The sequence below is a fragment of the Sapajus apella genome, unplaced genomic scaffold (assembly GCF_009761245.1).
Source record: "Sapajus apella isolate SASKATOON/1434 unplaced genomic scaffold, GSC_monkey_1.0 scaffold102, whole genome shotgun sequence".
Classification (NCBI taxonomy): Eukaryota; Metazoa; Chordata; class Mammalia; order Primates; family Cebidae; genus Sapajus; species Sapajus apella.
The window spans coordinates 2,291,712-2,317,063 of NW_022437042.1; the positions used below are offsets into that span (position 1 = coordinate 2,291,712).

Here is a 25,352-nt window from a genome sequence, read left to right on the forward strand (position 1 = left end):
CCAAAGTGCTGGAATTACAGGTGTGAGCCACCACACCTGGCCAATTTTTTGTATTTTTAATAGAGGTGGGGTTTCACCATGTTGGCCGAGCTGGTCTTGAACTCCTGACCTCAGGTGATCCACCCGCCTTGGCCTCCCGAAATGCTGGGATTACAGCCATGAGCCACTGCTCCTGGCCAAGAAGGCAGTTTTTAAAACCATTTCCCCCACATTTTATTGTGTTCATATTGGCAAGCTCCCTAACTCCTATACCTCTTTCTCATCATCTCTGAATCATATAGATAATTGTGATTACTCTGGTGCAGCTTAAGAGGATGTGATAGGACTTCCTTAGCAGAGGCTAGGATAAAGAGGAAACTCTTGTTCTTGGGGCCAAAAACAAACTTTGAAAGCTTAATGATCTCTCTAAACTTTCTGGAATATTCTGTGTGATTCATGACCTCTCATTTGTATAAGTAGACATTTTTGCAGTATGGTTTTCACCTTAGTGTATGTGGTAGTTAATGGATGCAGTAGGTGTGCACATCAGAATGGAAGAGTGGCTAAGAACATCAGCTCTAGAGCCAGACTGCCTAGGTGAAAATCCTGTCTCTAACATAAACCAATTTTGAGACTTTGGTCAAGCATTTAAATGCTTTTTAATAATGGTACTGGCCAGGCAGGCATGGTGGCTCACACCTGTAATCCCAGTACTTTGGGAGGCTGAGGCAGGCGGATCACCTGAGGTGACGAGTTTCAGACCAGCCTGACCAACATAGAGAAACCCTCTCTCTACTAAAAATGCAAAATTACCCCAGCATGGTGGCACATGCCTGTAATCCCAGCTACTTGGGAGGCTGAGGCAGGAGAATTTCTTGAACCTGGGAGGCAGAGGTTGCAGTGAGCTGAAATCATGCCATTGCACTCCAGCCTGGGTAACAAGAGCGAAACTCTGTCTCAAAATAATAATAATAGTACTTACAGGGTTATCATAAAAATTAAAACATGCAAAGAACCCAGACCAGTGCTTGGCACATAGTAAGCTGTCAATTTTTGGTTACTGTTACAAGAAAATGGCAAACATAGATCACTCCCATGGCTGTGGAAATCACAATGGAGGATCTGGGATTCAAAGCCAGGTAGTCTGGCTCCAGAGCTCATGCTTTTACGTCCTGTGAATATACTGCCACCAAGGTTAGAGCCTTCAAAGCCTGGGCTAGTTACATATTTTTAAAATAATTTATTTAAAATTCTTTCAGTGGTACTATATGCAATACCAAGAGCTGTAACAGGAAGTGAAAATCATATTATGTCCTCAGCATTGGATTACAAGCCTTAGAGCTCATCGATATTGTTGTTCAACATGTCTTTTTTGTTTGTTTTGAAATTAGGCAACTGCCTTTCCCACAGAAGTCAAAGACTTGACCAAGAGAATCCGCACTGTTCTTATGGCCACTGCCCAAATGAAGGAGCATGAGAAAGACCCTGAAATGCTAATTGATCTCCAGTATAGCTTAGCCAAGTCCTATGCAAGCACCCCAGAGCTCAGAAAAACCTGGCTTGATAGCATGGCCAAGATTCATGTTAAAAATGGAGATTTTTCAGAGGTGACTACTCAAAGTTTGGTTCTAAACAATCCTCCGAAACACCTTGAGCGTGTTCTGACAGTTATTTCTTTGTCATCCTTTTTCAGGCTGCGATGTGTTATGTCCATGTAGCAGCTCTAGTTGCAGAGTTTCTTCATCGAAAAAGTAAGATATTTCTGTTCTTAGAGATGGGGGATTTTCATTTAGCATAATAGTTTTTATCTTTGTAGCTTAACTATGAATATGATATAATTGAACTCTGAAAAATATGTTCACCCTTGGCCTTATTCAGTGTTAAAAATAAGCTGTTATAAAAGAAAACTGAATTGTTCGTTGTCCCTTTTGCTTTCATTAGAGGTTACAAGAAAAGTTAAATAGTTACAGGGTGGCCAGGTGCAGTGGCTCATGCCTGTACTCCCAGAGCTTTCACAGGCCGAGCTGGAGGATTGCTTGAGGCCAGGAGTTTGAGAGCAACTAGACAACAAAGCGAGATCCTATACCTATTTTAAAATAAAATATAAAAAAGAAAAAAATAGTACAGGGCCAAACCTGATGCCCAGTGTTTATTTTCCAAGACTGTCCATCCCTGGAAGACTGCCACAAATTAAATTCTTCTCAAGGCTCAAGTTGGGATAACACAGATTACTTGTTCCCCCCTCATCACCAACTGCCCATAGACTATGTCTCTCCAGCCACTTTAGTGCAGTGATAACTGGGTATTAAAAGGGGGTCATACCCTTGAAGGGCTTCAAGCCAGCAGCTCCGGAGTCCTAATTTAAGATCCCTAATTCAGGAAATCTACCTGGAAGTGTTCCTTTCCATAAACAAGTATTGTTGACTACTACTTAACAGCATTGTTGAACAGACTGCATCTGCTCAAATAGTAACCCAGTTAAGTTAGGTTTAATCACTGATTGGCAGTGGAGATTGCAACCAAGAAATCTCTATGTCAATGTCCCAGCTACTTCCTTCAAGGCAGTGGAATGAGTAACAATATGACAAAATGAAACCAACTTATTAAAGGAGTCATATCACTCTGGCTTTAGCTGTAGGAACACAACCATATTTTGTTTTGTTTTATTTTTTAATTCCAGAATTCCTACAATTAATTATGTATCTCTCATTTTACATTGAGGCTCAGTGTTCGATTGCCTCATATAATAATACCCATGTGGAGAATCTTTTTCTAAAAAGAATCTTGGCTGGGTGTAGTGACTCACACCTATAATCTCAACACTTAGGGAGGACTGGGCAGGTGGATGACTTGAGCCCAGGAGTTTGAGACCAGCCTGGGCAGGATGGTGAAACCCTGTCTCTACAAAAAATACAAAAATTATCTGGGCATGGTGACACATGCCTGTGGTTCCAGCTACACAGGAGGGTAAGGTAGGACCATAGCTTGAGCCTAGGACACTGCTCCAACCTGGGTGACAGGGCGAGACCCTGTCTCAAAAAAAAAAAAAAAAAAAAAAAAGATTCTTCTCAAATATAATTAAAATGCAGATTTGTTTTGCTTATATTTTAAATTAATACTTTCTGTTTGACTCTGGAATTCTTTTGAACAATCTATGTGTTTGATATATTTAGTTTTTCCTTTTAATATACATATGTGGGTTTTAAACAGAGAAAGAGATTAATTATCAAAATGAGGCCCCATTTGAGGGTTTGTTTTTTTTTTAATCACTGGTATGCCTATGAAATCACAGTATCTGTTGAAATTACACACTTGAAATTCCAAACAAACTGACAGATACAAGAATCTTAAACACAGTATTGTGATTTTAAGTACATCTTCAGAGAAATAGGTTAATATTATATCATCTTTTTAATTAGTAGAAATCCGGCTGGGAGTGGTGGCTCACACCTATAATCCCAGCACTTTGGGAGGCTAAGGTGGGTGGATCACCTGAGGTCTGGAGTTCGAGACCAGCCTGGCCAACATGGTAAAATCCCATCTCTACTACAAATACAAAAATTAGTCAGGCATTGTGGCAGAAGCCTGTAATCCCAACTACTCGGGAGTCTGAGGCAGGGAAAATCACTTGAACCCAGAGGCAGAGGTTGCAGTGAGCCAAGGTCATGCCACTGCACTCCAGCCTGGGCAACAAGAGCAAAACTCTGTCTAAATATTAATAATAATAATAATAGAAATCTGAAGATTTTTATGTTTACTAGGTCTAAAACTGTACTTTTTAGATTTTGAAAATAATTATATTAAAACTATTTCCCTATAATTTTTTTGTGTTTTTCACAAGTGCAAAGACATTAAAAGCTAAGGAAAAATCAAGAATTATTTATCTTTATTATCAGTCCTTAGGCTTTAGAAATATAATTTCTTGCTAGGTTTTTTTCTGGACATTAGCATGAAACAGCTAGCATAAACACTAAACTGATATGTTTCAGCAAGTGCAAATAATATTTTTTAACTAGCCATTTATGTATTTCATAGTACCCTCAAGGTTTTTTTTTAAATAATTTATCCTTCATAGAAATCAAAGCACTCTTCGCTAAAGAGGAGAAAACAAAAAATAATGTTTAAGAGAATTTACATATTTTTTATAAGTGCCATTTAAACATTTTTTAAATTAAATTTTAAGTTCTGGGATACATGTGCAGGACAGATGTGTAGGTTTGTTACATAGGTAAACAAGTGCCATGGTGGTTTGCTGATGCCATCAATTTTTAAACCTAGAAAATTCTATTTGCCTAAAGTAGAAAACCTTCTTCTAAAATAGTGGTAGTAGTAAAAATCCTCAGGGTTTTCCCTACTTAGCTTCAGTGATCCAAAACACCTTTTTTTTCTTAAATAGCTGATTATGCTAGCTATACCAAGGTCGGCTACTGGTTTAAAACACACGTTATAAACATAAACTGACTATTATTCTAAGTGAACTAACTCAGGAATGGAAAACGAAATATCGTGTGTTCTTGCTTATAAGTAGGAGCAAAGCTATGAGGATGCAATAGCATAAGAATGATATAATAGACTTTGGGGACTTGGGGGGTCGGGGAGGGATATGAGACGACTACACATCGGGTACAGTGTATACTGCTCGGGTGACAGGTACACCAGAATCTCAGAAATTACCACTAAAGGACTTATCCATTAACAAAAAAATCACCTGTTCCCCAAAAACTAATTTTGAAAAACCCATAATCTGTTAACCTCCCATCTGTTCTGAGAAAGCCACAATCCCCCAGCATTAGTGAGCTCTTTGAAGTCTAGAAAAGACCTGGCAATTGACTGAGTAAGTAAAAATACATTTGAGTGCAGAACTGAAAAAAAAAAAAAAAACGTGTAACTTACACTTAAGACCAACGTATTTGACAAAGGTAATTGGGCACCATTAGAAGGAGCCCAATTTTTTTTGTTTGTTTTTTTGTTTTTTGAGGCGGCTGCTCGACCTGTCACTCAGGCTGGAGTGCAGTGGCACGGTCTTGGCTCACTGCAACCTCTGCCTCCCAGGCTCAAGCGATTCTCCTGCCTCATCCTCCTGAGTAGCTGGGATTACAGGCAAGTGCCACCACACCCGGCTAATTTTTGTATTTTTAGTAGAGACAGGGTTTCACCATGTTGGTCAGGCTGTTTTCAAACTCCTGACTTTGTGATCCACCCACCTTGGCCTCCCAAAGTGCTGGGATTACAGGTGTGAGCCACCGCGTCCAGCCTAGAACTCTGTTTTCTATTATTAAGTGCACTTTGATAATGAAGCCAACAGGGAAAGAGCATTAGATACATACATCCCTGATACATATCCATTTTAAATCCCTGATATATATCTATTGCCAAAAATGTTTTGTTTTCTTTAACTCCTAACCAATTTCTCTTGAAGCACATTATAAAACATTTTTAAATCAAGATAGAATAAAATGCTACTCGTCAGTTGACACATTGGAAGCAGATGTCCTACTATGTAGCATTTTTAAGGAAAAAAAATACTTTGTCTTACTGGATCCATTGCCTAAGCAGGAAAGGGCTTAGGGGCCCTTGCCCCCCAAAAGTGACTACACAATACCCAGGAGGGATCATTTCTAGATTCTTTTCTTCACTGTATCAGGCACTGAACTGACAGGAAATGGGAAAGGAAGTATGCAGTTGTCCCTGCCCCCACCCCCACCCTACCTTCAAACTTCTTTCAGGCAGCCTGAGCTCTTGCTTGTTCTACCAGAGAGACTTAAGGATTACTATTCTCTTTTCTTTATTGAAGGTACCTCAAAGTGATAATACTGAGGGTCAGCTATTCTCCCTCCCAAAAAAACATAAAATAAAAAACAACTCAGAATTTGCTTATTTTTATTTTGTTTGAGAACCTCAAAATTTCTAGATCACATTCTCCCTTTTTTCTTTTCTTTAAAAAGGGTACAACTGTTTTCCCCAGGGAAGACAAGAGTCAAGTCTCTGCATTCTTTCACCACCAAACAGCATCCTAGGTTCAGCAAAGCTTCAGGCCTGCAAGGATTCACCCAGCAACCCAGAAAAAGGAATTTCCTTTCCCATAGAGTCTGTTTTTTTCATTCCTTATAGGGTAATGTTGCTCTCTTTCCCAAGTCTTTGTACCCAGGATCTGATAGCTTGAGTTTCACAAAGCTTTTTATTCCCTCATTCTTTCCTAGTTTTCCCTTCTTATCCTCCACTCAGGACTCTTAGCTCTTATCCTTATTCTGACCAGCCATCCTTTTTTTTTTTTTTTTTTTATCAAGGATTGCGCTACTGTCCCATCTTCCATACCCCTTTTCACTTTTTTTCACAGGATAACTTGTATTCAAGGTTGTGATCTCTATCTGAACAGTTTCCGTCTTGCTTTCCCTAGGACAGCTGTCAGGAATACAGAAGTTACAGCTATAAACAGCAAGGTCAAGAGTCCTGATCAAATACCAGAGAAACTGATAGCAGACTGTCCAGGACCACCTTCTACAGGGCTGCATAGGTGTACATGAGATCCCTCAAACAAATGCCTCCTTCTGTTGGGATATGTACACTGGCCAGTTTAGACTCAGCAACTTGTTTCATCTGAAAATCTTTCCAGAACTAAGGGGAATCAGGATTTTCTCCAAGCATTTTAAAGAATCTAACAAACAAAGGGTCCTGATATAATTGGATATTGATTGGTGTTGATAACTTTAGCAAAAAGGGGGAGGAATATAGTCATCTCTAGGTAGAAATAAATTATCAGGCAGATGCATTAAGATAACACACTTAGCAAGAATATTGGACACTGAAGCTGAAAATTCACAGTAGTAGTCTTTACACTAGATAACTCAGACACAACTTTCAAAAGTGGATGTTTATGTCTTTGTTCTTGAGATAAACCATAATGTTCTGTACTACTACTTAAGATACACCAGAAGACTCTCTAGCAAGATGCTTTTAGCCTCATCTGATCTCTGGCATAGGAGTGTGCCCTTCTTCATCCTCCCTTAAATCCAAGCATTCTAGAAAAACCCTATATTTGGAAATGACTTAAAGTAATAATCTCTTCTGAATGGATGGGAATTTTTTTCCCAGTCATGGACCTAGCTGCCTGAGGCCTTCAGGGACTGACGATCTTCTTCGATAAAGCCTATGTTCTTTGTCTCTTCATTCAAGTCTTGGGCCCTCTTCTTTATGTCCTAGCTCTTGACTTTATAGTGGTGATCAAGTGGGATGGTTTCTTCTAAATTTCAAAAAGTTCTAATGCACTACTGCACAAAGAGTATCCCACAGACCAGCTGCTAGTCTGGGAGCTGTTTTCACATGTTTACAACAAGATAAGGAGTATTGTCCTGAATGTAAATCAACCATGTCATTAAATACTCTGTTTATTCAACTGACTCGTTCTTTTTAATAGACTTGTTGAAGAAGGAAATGAGGAATTGATTTACCTTCTGGTAAAAGTTCTTTATCTTGTTATGGTCTAGTACTTTGAATAGAACTCTCTAGAGGTCTGTAACAGACTGTTTTAGGCATGCTTATCTTCAGAAATGAAGCAGGCTATGTTTTATCTTCAGTGCCTTTTATTACCTACTTTATTTGAACAAAAATGGTCCTACAGTTTGGTAGGACAAAGTAAATATCACTTTCATTCCTGGATCTCCTTCTTCCTTAATTAAAACTCACTGACTACTCTCATGTATTTCTCCCTTCTTGAAAAAGTATTTCAAAGCCGAGCACAGTGGCTCATGCCTGTAATCTCAGCATTTTGAGAGTCTGAGACGGGCAGGATCGCTTGAGCTCAGAAGTTTGAGACCATCTTGGGCAACATGGCGAGACCTGGTCTCTACAAAACATACAAAAATTAGCTGGCTGTGGTGACTTGCACCTGTAGTCTCAGCTACTTGGGAGGCTGAGGCAGAAGGATGGCTTGAGTCCGGGAGGTCGAGGCTGCAGTGAGTTATGATCACACCACTTCACCGCAGCCTAGGCAATGGGGTAAGACCTTGTCTGAAAAAAAAAAAAAGTATTTCAAAATAACTCTATCTTCCCCTACCAGACTTTCATCTCTCTAAGAAGTGTGGTTCCTGCTGCTATGTCTGGTTCCTACCCATGTTCTGTCAAGCATCTTACCCAGAAGGTATATGTCTAGTGATTAGGTTTCATTTAGACAAGAAGAGTTGGAAAAATCCAAGCCCTGATACATAACCTCTTTTCCACCAGAATTCTGACAAATCTCTTCAACATGAGGTCTGATTTTTTAAACCTTCCTTCTTCCCTCCCCAACCTCTAACAGGAAGATTATCAGATACTTAGTTGTAAGGAAAGGTCATTATTTTTAAGTATCACTGTTAGACTATAGAACAGTAGATTGCAACAGCCATTTTGTTTGTTTGTTTTTTGGGTTTTTTTTTTTTTTTTGTATGTGTGTGACTAGCTCCTATCAGAAGGGAACTTTTTGAATGACTAACAGGTTATGTTATAAAGAGGCAGAATTTTCCTTGAACTCTAAAATTACAGCTGACTTAGATAAAGGTAAAGGCAGACACAGTAGGAATGTTTCAGACATGTTCCTCTGTCTAGAATCTATGGGGGAACCATGTGGCCTTTACACCTAGACTTTTGCTTGACAGTAACAATTTGGTCCAGAAGCCTGCAGCAGCTGTTTTCAGCTTAAGTTCACTTCCTACTTCCCGGGTGTCCAGCTGGCAGCAATGATTTTATTCTACCTTGAGAAAGCTAGTTTATTTGTTGGTAGGCTTATTTGCTAATAATAATTCATTGAGTATATGCTGGGCTCCATTCTAAACACTTTACATTTCATTTAATTCTCATAGCGTACTTATTATCCCTGTTTTACAGATGATAAAACTTTTTATAGTCCCAGGGAGATAAACATTAGCACAAAATCACACAGTTAGTGGTAGAGGTGAGTCTATGTAACTCCAAAAGTGATGGTTCTTCCAGTACCCCGTCCTGTTTTCTCTAGGATGCTTCATTCCTGCCATCTCTTGTTATTTCCTGACTCTCTTAAAAGTCCAAGGCCAGACCTTCTCCAACATCTCACTTCCTCTCCCAAATCTCAGTGAAATTAGGCACTAGACATGGTTACCAAAGATCACTTAGTGGTTACCTGAAAAGTGGCTGTCCTCTTGTTTAGATAGTAGAACACAAATGTATACAGGATCAAAGTTTAAATAAAAATGTTTAGATCACACTAGGTGAACATCTATATTAGCCATTGAAGGGGATACATAGTCACAGATTAAAGCTTATTCAGGCCAGGCGTGGTGGCTCACGCCTGTAATCCCAGCACTTTGGGAGGCTAAGGCAGGCAGATCACGAGGTCAGGAGTTCGAGACCAGCCTGGCCAATATGGTGAAACCCCGTCTTTACTAAAAATACAAAAATTAGATGAGCATGGTAGCACTTGCCTGTAGTCCCATCTACTCAGGAAGCTGAGGCAGAAGAATCACTTGAACACAGGAGGCAGAGGTTGCAGTGAGCCAAGATTGCACTACTGCACTCCAGCCTGGGCAACAGAGTGAGACTCCATCTCACAAAACAAACAAAAAAGCTTATTCAATAAGTAACTCTTGCTCATTTTGTGGGTGGAGAAACTAATAAAATATGTAGTAGATAGAAACAAATTTTAATTTTTTTGTAAGTGAAAATTGTACTTAAACTTTGATTCTCACAAAAATATGTGTTTATTTTAAATAGCCCATCTCTGTAAGGCTCACTGTTATTTATTAAATACCTTCTCATAAATTTACTGTTTTTTTAATTCACACAGAATTATTTCCTAATGGATGTTCAGCCTTCAAGAAAATTACTCCCAATATAGATGAAGAAGGAGCAATGAAAGAAGATGCTGGGATGATGGATGTCCATTATAGTGAAGTAAGGATTCCAGGGCCTGCATTGCCAGTTGTATAAATTGCACTTCTTAAAATTCATGTATATTAAACAATTATTACAGCTAACCTAATTTTGAAGGTAACTAAGGGTTAATGAACTTTAGGTATTAAAACTATCCAGGACAAAGATATTCCTGTTTAGACGGCTCTGTCTCTTGAACTAGTCCCATTGTCTAGTTTTAGAAATGCAACATTTGCCATCCTCAAGTCACCATCCCAATAACTAGATAAGAGTCAAAATACATTGGAAAATTTTCCATAAAAAATAGAATTAACATTGTCCTTTACTTCAGCTAAGACACAGTATGTACAAAAGTATTTTTCAATGGAATTTTCTGCTCTAAACATCACATGGATAGAAAACAGCTTTGGCTGTCAATCAGCCACCAAAGATTTATTGAGCATTGACTTATGAGCAAGGCCCTGGATTCAGTGACCTAGGAGGTTTAAATAATTAGGTTTGACTAGTCCCTGACCTCCAGGGTCCACCTGAAGAGATAATACATGTACATGAAATGGAAAAAAGTATGACTTCTGAATAATATTTGAATAATGTAGACAAAAAGTGCAATGCAAAGTCAAAGGTGAAAGATGCCTTAGAGCTCAGGTAGAACAGAGGAGGTATGATCAGAGAGTGATTGGAAGAATGAGGACACCCTTGAAGGCATTCTAATAGGCAAACAGCAGGGACCATGACAAAGGCAGGAAAGTGTAAGACATGTTTGAGGCACAGTGAGTGGATCCTTTTGGCTATACCTGTAAGTGCCCATAGAGACGAGTATTAGTTGAGGCCAGATTTTGAGAAACTTTCGGTGTCTGGACTTTATTCACTAGAATGTTGAATAGATATCAAAGATTTTTGAGCAAGATAATGACTAGATGAAAGCAAGGAAGAGGGAAGGGTAATTTGGTGATGATGTGGGAGATGTATTGAAGATATAGGGATAGAAGCTAAAGGCAGGGGCTAGAGAGAAGGCTGCCCTAATTATCCAGATATGAGTAGTTAAGACTTAAACCAGGTAGTGAAAGATTTAGGAAACACTGTGAGGAAAGAAGATTTTGCTGGCTGTGGGAGGGGAAGGGTCAAAGGTAGCACTAAGATTTCAGGTCTGGAGGTTAGGAGAAATGATAGATGGATGGTTTTGCAGGAAAAATGATGAATTTCACTTTATAGCTGAGTTGATTTTGAAGTGAAAACTTACCAAAATGGAAATAACCATGAAGCCATTAGAAATGTGGAACTGAGGCCGGGTGCAGGGGGTCACGACTGTAATCCCAGCACTTTGGGAGGCCAAGGTGGGCAGATCACCTGAGGTGAGGAGTTAGAGACCAGCCTGCCCAACATGGCTTTACTAAAAATACAAAAATTAGCCAGGCATGGTGGTACCTGCATGTAATCTCAGCTGCTCAGGAGGCTGAGGCAGGAGAATCACTTGAACTCAAGAGGTGGAGGTTGCAGTGAGCCAAGATTGTGCTACTGCACTCCTGCCTGGGTGACAAAGTGAGACTGTGTATAAAAAAGAAAAATAAAACAAACATGAAACTGAATCTAAGGAGAGTGATTAGGGTTAACAAAACACATCTGGAAGTCATATCCTTATGAAAACCAAAAGAGAGTGAATGTTAGACATAATACAGTGAGTGAAGACCACATAATCAAGGACTGAACCATGGGGAAAAGTTCACCAAGAGTGTAAACAAAGAAAACAAGAAAGAAACACACAAAAGCAGAGAGATTGAAGTTATAGTCCCATAAGATTACATTTCTTTAAAAAGTTGTATTAAACAATGGGATTAAAATTACAGTGATACATTTCATAAATGCCTTATGAATTGATTTTTAAAAATACACAAATCTCAACTTAGCTCTGGTTTATTTAGCTAAATTAATGACATACCGAGAAGCTTTATCTACTATTTCTACATAGTCTCTCTCCCTGTCGGTAAAATAAGGACAATAATACTATCGTGGTCACTTCACAATATATGTGACAACTTTAAAAGTCATGAAGTGGGAGAATAATGTCAGGTTTCATCATTGACCTACTTGGCAGTAGAATTTCTTAAAGGCAAGTTGGTGTCCTTGTACCTTCAGAACCTACAAGAATAGATACTTAAAATATGTTTGCTGAATTAATTGATCATAACAGAGAAGCAAGATACTTGAATTTTTATTCCAGCTCAATTTTTGACTGTGTAGCCTTGGACAAGTTAATTCATGTTTCTGGATCTTAGTTAGATTAAGATGATTTCCCAGAGACCTGCAGGTTTTGCAGGCTGACAGCAGAATGATTCAGAGGATTTCATGGGGGCTAACTGGTTCAGCACAACCGAACTTAGATCCTTGCCTTCTATACAACAGCTTCAGCGTATTCATAGAAATGGCTTTGAGCTTGACCCTTTTTTACTCTTAAGGAGAGCAATAACTTTTCTTACTAATCAAAAACTGTAATTAGTTTTCTGTGTAAACACATTCGTTGAACATCTTTTGGGTTCTACAAGTAATTTATACATACTTTTATTTGATGTATACAGGTAGAATCATGTTCTACCAAGTGCCACTTTATGTTTCAGTTTGCATAATAAGGCTTCTTCCTTATATTCTAGCCAATTTTAAAAAAACTGACAATAGCCAGGTGCAGTGGCTCATGCCTGTAATCCCAGCACTTTGGGAGGCCGAGGTGGGCAGATCACAAGGTCAGTAGATCGAGGCCATCCTGGCCAATACGGTGAAACACCATCTCTACTAAAAATACAAAAAATTAGCCAAGCCTGGTGGCACACACCTGTAGTCCCAGCTACTCAGGAGGCTGAGGCAGGAGAATCACTTGAACCTGGGAGGCAGAGGTTTCAGTGAGCCGAGATGGCACCACTGCACTCCAGCCTGAGCGACAGAGTTCCGTCTCAAAAAAACAAAAACAAAAACAAAAAACCTGACACTGATTTAGAAGTTCCATTGAAATGAAAAATACAAACTGTTGTCCATTTAGTGCTTGTATTTAAATATGTGAGTTAACCCAGTAACGATGAAATCAAATTTGTTTCTAAAAATGTATTTCTGACTTGATTTGCAACAGTTTTTTTTTTTTTGTCTGTGATACAGCCTTAGGAGGTCCTGATGACATGTGCCCCTGTAATAGATTTTTAGTTATGATTAATATATAATTGGGCTGGGCATGGTGGCTCACGTGGTGAAACCCTGTCTCTACTCAAAATACAAAAATTAGCTATGTATCATGGCACAGGCCTATAATCCCGGCTATTCAGAAGGCTGAGGCACAAGACTCTCTTGAACTCCAGGGGCAGAGGTTACAGTGAGCCAAGATCATGTCACTGCACTGCAGCCTGAGCAACATAGCGAAACTCTGTCTCAAAAATAAAAATAAAAATGATATAATTAATATGTAATAAAATCTTAAGCAATTTGATGAATTCTGACAGTTGTATACACCCATGTAACCTACCATCAGAAACAAAAAATAGAACATGCCCATTCCTTCAGGAAAGGTTCCCTTGAGCCCACTTCCAGCCAGGCTCCCCCACCTCTACCATCTGATTTCTATCACTATAAATTAGTTTTTATGTCATAAAAATGGAATCATTCAATATGTACCCTTTTGTATCTGGCTTCTCTTGTTTAACCTGATGTTTTTGAGATTCATCCATATTGCTGAGAATATCAAAAGTTTGTTCTTTTCCGTTGTCTTTATATACAAATTTTAAATTCATTCAGTTGATGGATTTTGAATTGTTTCCAGTTTCGGGCTGTTATAAATAAATCTACTTTCAACATTCCTATCTATGACTTATTGTTGACATATGCTTTTTTTTTCTCTTGGGTAAATACCTAGGAGTGGCACTGCTGAATCCTAGGGAAGATATATATTTAACTTTTAAGAAATTTCCAAAGAGTTTCTCAAAGTGGTTGGACCATTTTATGAAGTTTTCCAGCAGTACATGAGAGTTCTAATTGCTCCACATCCTCCCTAATATCTGATATTGCTAGTCTTTTTAAATTTTAGCCATTTTATTAAGTGTGAATCAACATCTCATTCTGGCTTTTATTTGTATTTCCCTAATGATTGATCATAGCTAGCACCTTTTCAGGTGTTCCTTGGCCTCTTTTATATTTTCTTTTCTGAAATGTGTGTCTTTTATCCATTTTAGAAATTATATTGCTTACTTTTCATTGTTGTTTTATGGGAGTTCTTTCTTGGATATAAATCAGTTGTCAGATGTATTTGCTGTAAATTTATTTACCAGCCTCTGACTTGTCTATTCACTTTCTTAATTGAGTCTTTGGTTGAGCAGAAAATTTTAGTTTTGGTGCATGTGTGTGTATGTGTGTGTGTGTTTGTTTGTTTGTTTGTTTTGAGACAGAGTCTTGCTCTGTCACCCAGGCTGGAGTGCAGTGGTGCGATCTTGGCTCACTGCAACCTCCGCCTCCCGGGTTCAAGCAATTATCCTGCCTCAGCCTCCTGAGTAGCTGGGATTACAGGCACAAGCCACCATGCTTGGCCAATTTTTGTATTTTTAGTAGAGACGGGGTTTCACCATGTTGAACAGGCTGGTCTCGAACTCCTGACCTCGTGATCCACCCACCTTGGACTCCCCAAGTGCTGGGATTACAGGCATGAACCACTGCACCTGGCCTGGTTTTGGTTTTATGATGAAGTCCAATTTATTATTTTATAATAGTTTGTTCTTTTTTGTATCTGGTCCAAAAAATCTTTGCCTACCTCAAGATCCTGATAGTGTTATCCTGTGTTTTCTCTTAGCGACCTTGTTTCCGAGTTTTGTTTAGGTCTGTAATATATCTAAAGTTCATTTGTGAGCATGGAATGAGATAGAGGTCAAAGCTCTTTGTGTGTGAGTGTGTGTGTGTGTGTGTGTGTGTGTGTGTGTGTGTAGACAGATAGGTGGTGCACACCATTTGGGGAAAAACAAGACTTTCCTTTTGTCCCATTGAATTTACTTTGGCACCTTGGTCAAGTCCGATTCTTCATATTTGTGTGGGCTATTTCTGGATTCTCGGTTCTCTACCACTGATCTATTTGCCCATCTTGATGCCAATATCACATTGTCTTGATTACCATAACTTTATAATAAGTCTTGAAATCAGGTAGTACTCCAGCTTTATTCTTTTTCAAAGTTGTTTTGGGTATTCTACATCCTTTGAATTTCTGTATAATCTTTAGAATCATCTTCTTTATTTCCTCAAAATAGCCTGAGAATGGAGAGTTTAACAATATTGAATTTCTCTATCCATGAACATTTATTTGGATCATCTTTAACTGCCAATAATATTTTGTAGTTGTTAGGGTGGACATCTTGGGTTAGAGTTGTTGCTACATATGTGATGTTTTGATGCTATCGTAAGTGATATTGTTTGCTTTTATATTTTTATTTTTTGACATGTTGTTACTATATAGAAATATAATTGATTTTGTATGTTGACCTTATGTCCTGCAACCTTACTAAATCTGCTTATTAGCTTTTGTAGTTTGTATGTTCCTGAGGATTTTCTACATATACAATTATGCCATGTGCCCATAACAATTTTACTTTTTCTAATCCTGTATGCCTTTTCTCTTTCTCTTGCCTTATTGAACTGGCTAGAACTTTCAGCATAATGTTGGATAGAAGTGGTGAGAGCAGACGTTCTAACTTGTTCTCAATCTTAGGAGAAACATGTCCAGCCTTTAGGTTTATAGGAAATGCCCTTTATCAGATTGAGGAAGATCTCTCCTATTCTTTGTTTCTTGAGTTCTTTTTAATATCATGAATGGACGTTGAATGTTATATGTGCTTTTTCTTGGCATCTATTGAAAGACTTATAATTTTTCTCTTTTATTTAGTTTATGTGGTTGTATATTACATTTTTTTAAAATTGTAACCTAACTTTACATTCCTGGGACAATTGGTACTACATGTGCACCTTATTTTTAATTCCCCCAAAGTTTGCCCCAAAATTGCTGGAATTTTAATTTGGCTAGCAGATGTTAATATACAGATCTTTTATTTAAGTAGCAACATTTTTTTCACATATACTATCCAGTACCACTAAAATAATTACTGGAAAAGCCAATTTTTTTTCTTTTGGCGACAGAATCTTGCTCTGTCACCAGGCACCAGGCTAGAGTGCAGTGGCGTGATCCTGGCTCACTGCAACCTCTGCCTCCCAGGTTCAAGCAATTCTCCTGCTTCAGCCTCCCGAGTAGCTGGGACTACATCCACGTGCCACCACGCCCAGCTAATTTTTGTATTTTTTAGTAGAGACAGGGTTTCACTGTATTAGCCAGGATGGTCTTGATCTCATGACCTTGTGATCCACCCGACTCAGCCTCCCAAAATGCTGGGATGTCCCTGCTCTCAAAGAATCACAGCCTATTGGAAAAGTCAGATATGTAGATAATGTGCAAATAATATAAAAATATAGTGATAAATCTTTACCAAAAAATTAGTGAAATAGCAAAAAAAAAAAAAAAAAATATGTAGTATCTTGCTTACCCTGTATTGATCAGGAGAACAATACTAGAAAAGGTGATACTTAAAGTGTTTTAAAGAGATAAACCAAGTAGAAGGGATTAAAGGGAAGAGGGCACAACCTGACCAAAGACATAAAGCTAAGACACACCATTGTGCTTCAGGGAAACTACTAGCAGTTCACTGTTGTTATAAAGTACAAGGTTTGGTATGATGAATGATGAGATTGTACAAGTGTCAGCCACATCATTGCAAGCTTTGTGCGCCAAATGAAGGAACTTGTCTCTTGTTCTGTGAGTGATGCAAAGCCATTGCTAGATTTTAAGAAAGGGAGAGTGACACGCTCAGGTTTGCATTTGAATCAGAGTCCTATGGCAGATGTGTGGAAGATATATTTGAAAGGGCCAAGACTGGAGGCAGGAAGATAAATTAGGGGAAAAAAAATTGTGAAGTTTTGAACCTTAGCAATGAGAGAAATGAAGAGAAAGGGTCAGATTTGAGAAATATTTAGGAAATAAAACTGGTAGGACTTGGTGATGATCTCAATAGAGAATGAGTAAAGAAAGAGGGTGTAATAGTTTCATAGATATCTTAGTCCATTTGGGCTTCTATAACAAAATACCAGAGATCGGGTAGGTTATAAACAACAGAAATGTATTTTTCACTGTACTGGAACTTGGGTAGGTGAAGATAAAGGTGATAGCTGACTTGGTGTCTGGTGAGGATCGACTTCCTAGTTCATAGATGGTATCTTCTCACTGTGCCCTTACATGGTGGAAGGGGGTGAGCTAACTCTCCGGAGTTCTTTTAATTAGGGGTACTAATCCCATTCATGAGGGCTCTGCCCTCATGACTTTATCATCTCCCAAAGGCCCCACCTCCTCCTACCATCACCTTGGGGGTTAGGATTTTAACATGTGAATTCTGAGTAGACACAAACATTCAGGCTGTAGCACTAAGACTACAATATCAAAGTACCACAAATTGGGTGGCTTAGAACAAGAGAAATTTATTGTCTCACAATTCTAGAGTCTAGAAATATGCAATCAAGTTGTTTTCAGGGCCATGCTCCTTCTGAGACTCTGGATAGAAGCCTTCCCTGTCTTCTGGTGGTAATAGTTGTTCCTTGACATCCCTTGTCTTGTGGCTACCTCACTCCAGTCTGCCTCTGTTGTCACATGGTGTTTTCCCTGTGTGTCTCTGTCTTCATATAAAGATATCAGTCATATTGGATTTGGGCCCACCCTCCCCAGTATCGCTTCATCATAAACGATCATATCTGCAATGACTCTATTTTCAAATAAGGTCACATTCTGAGTTACTTGGGGTTATGACTTAAACTTATCTTTTTGGGGGACACAGTTCAACCCATAACAGACGATAAAGTCAAAACTGCACTTAGTTTGCTACCTAAGGATTTACAAGGTATTGCCACTGGTGAGATAGGAAACACAAATAAAAGAGCTAGAAGATTAATTCGATTTTCTAAAGGACATACAGGAAGAGCCGTTTTAGCAATCAGTTCTATAGGTCTGAAGTGCATCTCTTTAAGACAGAAACAAGCTGTTATGACTTATGCGTAGCATCAGTAATTGGCTTCATGTTCTCATTGTTGAGAACATGAGATGATGGTTCATAAAAGAGTTTTATAGCTACTATTACTCTGGCAGGGCTGGCGATCTCTATCTTGAGCTATTATCATTCTCAGTAATTTTAGAACCATCCATCGGGAAGTGTTCTTTTTCAAAATTGAATCATTTTAATACCAACCCACTAAAATAAAATCTAAAAAAATTTTTAAAACATCAAATCATTTTAGTAAACACCTAAATCACCAACACAATAGCTTGAAAAAGTTGTCAAATTTTCTTAAGACTAATATGAGTAAATATTGTTTTAATATAAAGGAAAAATACTGGGTGTTAGACATTCAGGCATCCTCAATTTGAAACAAACAATATATTCCCTTTTAAAAATACTCTTTCTGGATGTGTTAACGTTTGCAAGCATAGTAAACATCTTCATTATGTGACTAGACTAAATAAACATAGTTTACTATTGTTAACATCAATTTTATGTTTTTAAGAACATTTTCAGCTTTAAATATTTTAAATAGTTGATTTAAAAAATATTGTCACACAAGTATGTTATTTTTGTGCATCTCATTGAATTTAGTACAATCTGTTGTTTTCTGCCAACTTGAAATGCTTCAAAATTTATTTGTCCAAAGCTCTAAAACTATTTTAAATTCCTAATTAGATTTTTTTCTTAATGCAGGAAGTCTTGCTGGAGTTGCTAGAACAATGCGTAGATGGCTTATGGAAGGCAGAACGTTATGAAATAATTTCTGAGATTTCCAAGTTGATCATTCCAATTTATGAGAAACGTCGTGAGTTTGAGGTAGGCAATGTGAACGTTTTTATCATTGTATTTTGTATTTTATTTTGGTTTTGGGGAAACAGTAATATAGTTCTGTTACTATTATTCTACTCTGTGTTCTCTGAAGAATACAAGGTTCATTAGATTATGACTTTTGTATTTAATCATAGAACATAGATACTTAATCTATCATTTTGACACATTTGTCCAATTTCGAAGTGACAATCCCTAAAAATGCTATTAAATCCTAAAAGTTTTTTAAATGTCTTCATCACAAAGGAATGATAAATGTTTGAGGTGACACATTTACTAATTACCCTGATTTGATCATTACACAATGTTGGCATGTATGGAAACAACGCATCATACCCCATACATACATACAACTATTACGTGTCAATTAAAAACAACACAAAACTTCCTCTGGTCCTGCTCATGAAAAGAAAATAAAGTAAAACTTAAAAAGTCCTACCTTATATTCGTTTACGTTTCCCAAATAAAATTAAGGGCAAAAAATCCAAAATATAAATTGAGATTTAAATTAGACTAATGGTTCTGAAAATATTTTCTTTTCTTTCTTTCTTTTTTCTTTTTCTTTCTTTTTTTTTTTTTTTTTTTTGAGATGGAGTCTCACTCTTTTGCCCAGGCACTGGCATGATCTTGGCTCACTGCAGCCTCCACCTGCTGAGTTAAAGCTATTTTCCTGCCTCAGCCTCCCAAGTAGTTGGGATTATAGGTGTGTACTACCACGCCCTGCTAATTTTTGTATTTTTAGTAGAGACGGGGTTCACCATGTTAGCTAGGCTGGTCTTGAACTCTTGACCTCAGGTGATCCACCTGCCTCAGCCTGTCAAAGTGCTGGGATTACAGGCATGAGCCACGCACCCGGCCTGAAAATATTTTCATTTAGCAACCTCCCATCTTCCTCTCAGAGCGTAAAAGAATTAGTTGTTTTCACTAAACCTTCACTTTAAAAAGCTGTTGAATTTTCATATTGCCCAGGGAAGAGGCATAGACATGATTCTATTCTTTATAATTCAGTGGAGAGACTAAAGGTGTTGGTAGATGACAGTGGGGTAAGCTATTACTAAACACTAGTAATAGCCCTATTATGAGAATTTTTAAATTTGACTTGCCAGATAAACTATTGATTAAGTGTAGTTAATAAAGAATAGTAGTATAATGAACAGTAATTCCTACCAGCACTAAACAGGATTTTTAAAAAATATTCAGGTCTCTTAGTCCATATCATAATTTCTACTACTACTGTGCTGGGAAGGATTTAAGCCATTTTTAAAAAGCAAGGCAATTTATCCTTAAATAAAGCATTTAGCCTTTCCTTGCTGAAGTAGTTTCTAAGAGTAAACACACATAGATTTAATATCATCTGGGTCGTGTTTTGATCTCTCCTCCAAACTGGCTATGATCAAACTCACTTTTTCTTCCCCGATGCTAGGTATTCTTCTCTCTGCATACTTTTGTTGTGTATGGGACATGCCTGAAAACTCATAATAGAATTCAAGTGATTATATAATAAGCCGAGATTAAGTATACGTCATATAGATGGCAAAGAATAGCCTATGAGGGCTGGGCATGGTGGCTCACACCTGTAATCCCAGCACTTTGGGAGGCCGAGGCGGGCAGACCACCTGAGGTTGGGAGTTCGAGACCAGCCTCACCAACATGGAAAAACCCTGTCTCTACTAAAAAATGCAAAATTAGCCAGGCATGGTGGCGCATGCCTGTAATCCCAGCTACTCAGGAGGCTGAGGCAGGAGAATCACTTGAACCCGGGAAGCAGAGGTTGTAGTGAGCTGAGATCGCTCCATTGTACTCCAGCCTGGGCAACAACAGCAAAGCTGCTTTTCGAAAAAAAAGAATAGCCTATGATACAAAACTAGATTTGCCATTACCCCTCCTATCAAAGCATCACATCTGAAAAACCTTTGTAATAATTTCAAAATAAAGGCTCCATTTTCTGACTCTTAGAATGAAGGAAGACCTGGCTGTTCAAAACCCAGGGATCCTTTTGCTACTCAGCCAACTAGTAGGGAAGAAAGAAAAGTATATCTTCTCTGCACATTAAAGGAAATGATGTTTTCTATAGGGGAACTACTCCTATTTCCTTGGAGGGGTGTAAGGGTCTGTATAAATCCCCTAGCACTCTGTATGAATGAAGTAATTGTATCCAGGACTGATGTAGCTCGGGCAAGGAAATGTACGCCTGTGATCCCAGGTACTTGAGAGGCTGAGGTAGGAGGACTGCTTGAGTCCAGGAGTTTGAGGCTGCAATGAACTATGATTGAGCCACTGCACTCCAGCCTTGGCTACAGAACAAGATCCAATCTCAAAACAAAACCGAAAAATACAACACAGATGCATGCTTTTTCAGTGTTTCTCTATGGAATGGGCTGAAAACTATCAGAGATAGCAGTCAAGGTAGGGAAGATTTCCCTCCAATTGAGCTCAACTGTAAAAGATAATATGGGAAGAATTTTAGAGAAAGAAGCTTGTGTGTTCCTCTTTTTTTATTGAGATGAAATTTATATAACATACAATTAACCATTCACAGTGTTGTGCACCCAACACCTCTTTCTAATTTTAAAACTTTTTCATCTCCCCAGAAAAACACTCCATACCCATTAAGTAATTACTCCTCACCCCACTCCCATTTTCCAATAACCACTAATCTGCTTTCTGGATTTGCTTATTCTGGATATGTCATGTAGAAGGAATACAGATTGAGCATCCCTAATCTGAAAATTTGAAACCATGAATGCTTTGAAATCTAAAATTGTTTGAGCATGGTCATGATTATCAGTGCAAGTGCTCATTGAAACTTTTTGGATATCAGATTTCCAGACTAGAGATGTTCAGTTGGTAAGTCCAATGCAAATATTCCAAAATCCCTAACACTTCTAGACCAAAGCATTTCAGATAAGGGATACGCAACCTGTAATATAATATGTGACCTTTTCTGTCTGGCTTCTTTCAGTTAGCATAATTTTTTTTAATTAAGTCAGAGTCTTGCTGTGTCACCCAGGCTGTAGTACAGTGGCGCAATCTCAGCTCACTGTAACCTCCACCTCCTGAGTTCAAGCGATCGTCACACCTCAGCCTCCCAAGTAGCTAGGACTACAGGTACATGCCACTACACCTGGCTAATTTTTGTACTTTTAGTAGAGATGGAGCTTCACCATATTGTCCAGGCTTGTCTTAAACTCCTGACTTCAAGTGATCCACCTGGCTCAGCCTCCCAAAGTTCTGGGATTACAGGCATAAGCACCACACCCACCCTGTTAGCATAATATTTAGAGGTTCATGTATCAGTTGTAGCATATATCAGAACTTCATTCTTTTTTATGGCTGAATAAAATTCCATTATATGGATCTATTGTAGTTTGTTTATCCATTCATCCATTGATGGACATTTGAGTTGTTTTTACCTTTTGTCTGTTATGAATAGTGCTGTTGTAAACATTCATGTGCAAATTTCTGTGTGGATATATATTTTCACTTCTCTTGAATATATGCTAGGGAGTGGAATTATTGGATCATTTGGTAATTCTATGTTTAACTTTTTGAGGACCCACCAAAATGTCTTCCATGGTGGCTATGCCATTTTACATTCCGATCAGCAATGTACTAGGATTCCTATTATTTCATATCCTTACCAACATTTGGTATTTTCTGTTTGTTTTATTTTGTTTTGTAAAATCCATCCTAGTGCATGTCAAGTGGCACCTCATCATCCTGGTTTCCATTTCCTTAGTGTCAGTGAGATTGAGTGTCTTTTCATGTCCTTGTTAGCTGCTTGTACATCTTCTTTGGAGCAATGTCTATTCAGGTCCTTGGCCCATTTTTAAAATTGGTTTGTATATATTTTGTTGTTGAGTAGTAAGAATTCCTTATATATTCTGGGCACTAAACCCAAACCCTTATCAGATCTGTGATTTGCATATATTTTCTTCCATTCTGCAGGTCGTCTTTCACATTTTTGATAATGTTCTTTGCACAATGTGTTCTCTTTTTCTGGAAGTGCAGAAAAACATATCCTTTGGAAATGTCTGTAAACTTGCATAAAAGCAGCCCTCAATGCAGCTTGTACCATTACTAATTTTTTTTTTTTTTTTGAGACAGTCTCGAACCTCCACCTCCCAGGTTCAAGCGATTCTTCTTGCCTCAGCCTCCCAAGTAGCTGGGATTATGGGCGCCCGCCACCACAGTAGGCTAAATTTTGTATTTTCAGTAGTGACAGGGTTTCACTATGTTGGCCAGACTCGTCTCAAACTCCTGACCTCAAGATCCGCCCGCCTTGGCCTCCCAAAGTGTTGGGATTATAGGCATGAGCCACTGTGCCCAGCCTACTTACTTCTATATTTGCATTTTATTTTCCTCTTTAAATACATAGATTGTTTATTCTCATATCTGTCTACCTGAGGGCTCAAGCAAAGCATTTGGCTGTCCTTTCAGTTAAAAATATTCAGACCCTGTAGAAAATAGTAGTTGATCTTGTTACCCAGGCTGGAGTGCAATGGCACGATCTTGGCTCACCGCAACCTCCGCCTCCTGGGTTCAGGCAATTCTCCTGCCTCAGCCTCCTGAGTAGCTGGGATTACAGGCACACACCACCATGCCCAGCTAATTTTCTGTATTTTTAGTAGAGACGGGGTTTCACCATGCTGACCAGGATGGTCTCGATCTCTTGACCTTGTGATCCACCCACCTCGGCCTCCCAAAGTGCTGGGATTACAGGCGTGAGCCACCGCGCCCGGCCAGCGAAACTCCGTCTCAAAAAAAAAAAAAAAAGAAAAAAAAAGAAAATAGTAGTTGATAATACAGTATTTCAAAATTAAAAATTTCCATTGAGATGTGAATAAAATGAAGCATGATATTAAGAAATACAATGTTATTCAAGAACAGAAAACCACATACCGCATGTTTTCACTCATAAGGGGGAGTTGAACAATGAAAATGCATGGACACGGAGAGGGGAACACCACACACTGGGCTTGTTGGGGGCTGGGGGGGTGAGGGGAAGGAATTTAGAGGATGGGTCAATAAGTGCAGCAAACCACCATGGTACACATATACCTATGTGTAACAGACCTGCACATTCTGCATATGTATCCCATGTGTTTTTTAGAAGAAATTTTTAAAAAAAGAAACGCAGTGTTATTTTACCATTTTAAATTATACTCTTAGATCTAAAGTTGTTGAGGACTTTGTCTAATTGTTACAAAGGGAGATGAGTATGAAAGGCCTCACCAAGACCATTTTGGAAAGAACGTACTGGTCCTTTTTATCCTTGTACATTCATCTTGAAGACATTTAGTAATTAACCAAAAAACAAAGCTGATTTGTATATTTTCGTTTTTCAGAAACTTACTCAAGTTTATAGAACTCTTCATGGAGCTTATACAAAAATTCTGGAAGTTATGCATACAAAGAAAAGACTTTTAGGCACTTTCTTCAGAGTTGCTTTTTATGGCCAAGTAAGTATACTTGAGTACATAAAGTTTTCCTTTTTAAATATTCGCCTTTGAATTACTGGTTTACTGTAGCAACCAGGATTCTGTCCAGACGGAGTGCCTATCACAACAGCAGGGAGCCTCTTTTGTATGTTTAAAGTTGACTTTGGTTCTCATATCTAAATCCTTCAGGTCAAAGTGCAACAGAGAAGATTTTTATTTCTGTTAGTTTCACTTTCTGTTAAGCTTTTTAAGTACATATTAAATATATAGTAGTTAAAACTTTCAAGGAAAAAACAGGTAAGTGTACAGGGAAGGAAAAAAAATCTAGTTTGGAAATCTTCCTCAGTCCACATGTTTATATGATTATAAATTTGAAAATTATCAGGAATTTGAAATTTGAAGTTAAAAGGGTAATTCATGCACGGAACTTTTAGTAATATTATTCAAAATGTATTTCAAATATATGATTACTAATTAGTAGATTTTCTTTAAATGTGTTTGCTCATATTATTTATAAATTATTATTTGTTTAACTTTGTAATAGTCTTTTTTTGAAGAAGAAGATGGAAAGGAGTACATCTATAAAGAACCAAAGCTCACTGGCCTCTCAGAAATTTCCTTGAGACTTGTTAAACTTTATGGTGAAAAATTTGGTACAGAGAATGTCAAAATAATTCAGGATTCAGACAAGGTAACACATGTCCTACATTTTGAAATTATTTGTTAGTTCCAGGCATTACACATTGCTTCTGACTTTTCCCTTTTTTAGCTGATGGAGAAGCATGAAAATTGAGACTTTCAGATAATAAAAGAAAGGAACAGGGGCTTTGGAGTCAGAGATACCAAGTTTCAAATCTCTACTCTCTGCCACTCACTAGCTGTGTGACCATGGGAAAGTTACTTAATCTCTCTGTGCTTCATTGTTCTTAGTAATAAAATGGAGATAATAATAGTATTTTCCTCATGAGGTTGTTGTATGGATTAAAAGAGATAATATATGGAAAATATAATCACTTTCCTGGTATATAAAAAGCATTCACTAATAATAACAGAAAGTAGAGTGCTCACTAAAGGTTAGATATTATTGTAAATGCTATTATACATCATGAGTTTCCAT

The 25,352-nt window shown here is 38.1% G+C and overlaps 1 protein-coding gene across 4 annotated transcripts in view; it reads left to right on the top strand.

Annotated features, from left to right (window-relative positions):
• The window catches only part of DOCK11 (dedicator of cytokinesis 11), a 189,154-nt gene that overhangs the window by 154,686 nt on the left and 9,116 nt on the right, over window positions 1-25,352 (top strand). For 3 of the 4 annotated variants that reach the window (XM_032258339.1, XM_032258341.1, XM_032258340.1), the window contains 6 exons: window positions 1,371-1,586; window positions 1,673-1,730; window positions 9,773-9,879; window positions 18,660-18,782; window positions 24,143-24,256; window positions 24,780-24,926. In XM_032258339.1, the coding sequence (XP_032114230.1) occupies window positions 1,371-1,586; window positions 1,673-1,730; window positions 9,773-9,879; window positions 18,660-18,782; window positions 24,143-24,256; window positions 24,780-24,926 (765 nt within the window). The remainder of the gene's footprint in view (window positions 1-1,370; window positions 1,587-1,672; window positions 1,731-9,772; window positions 9,880-18,659; window positions 18,783-24,142; window positions 24,257-24,779; window positions 24,927-25,352) is intronic. The other variant, XM_032258342.1, reaches the window with a different exon arrangement.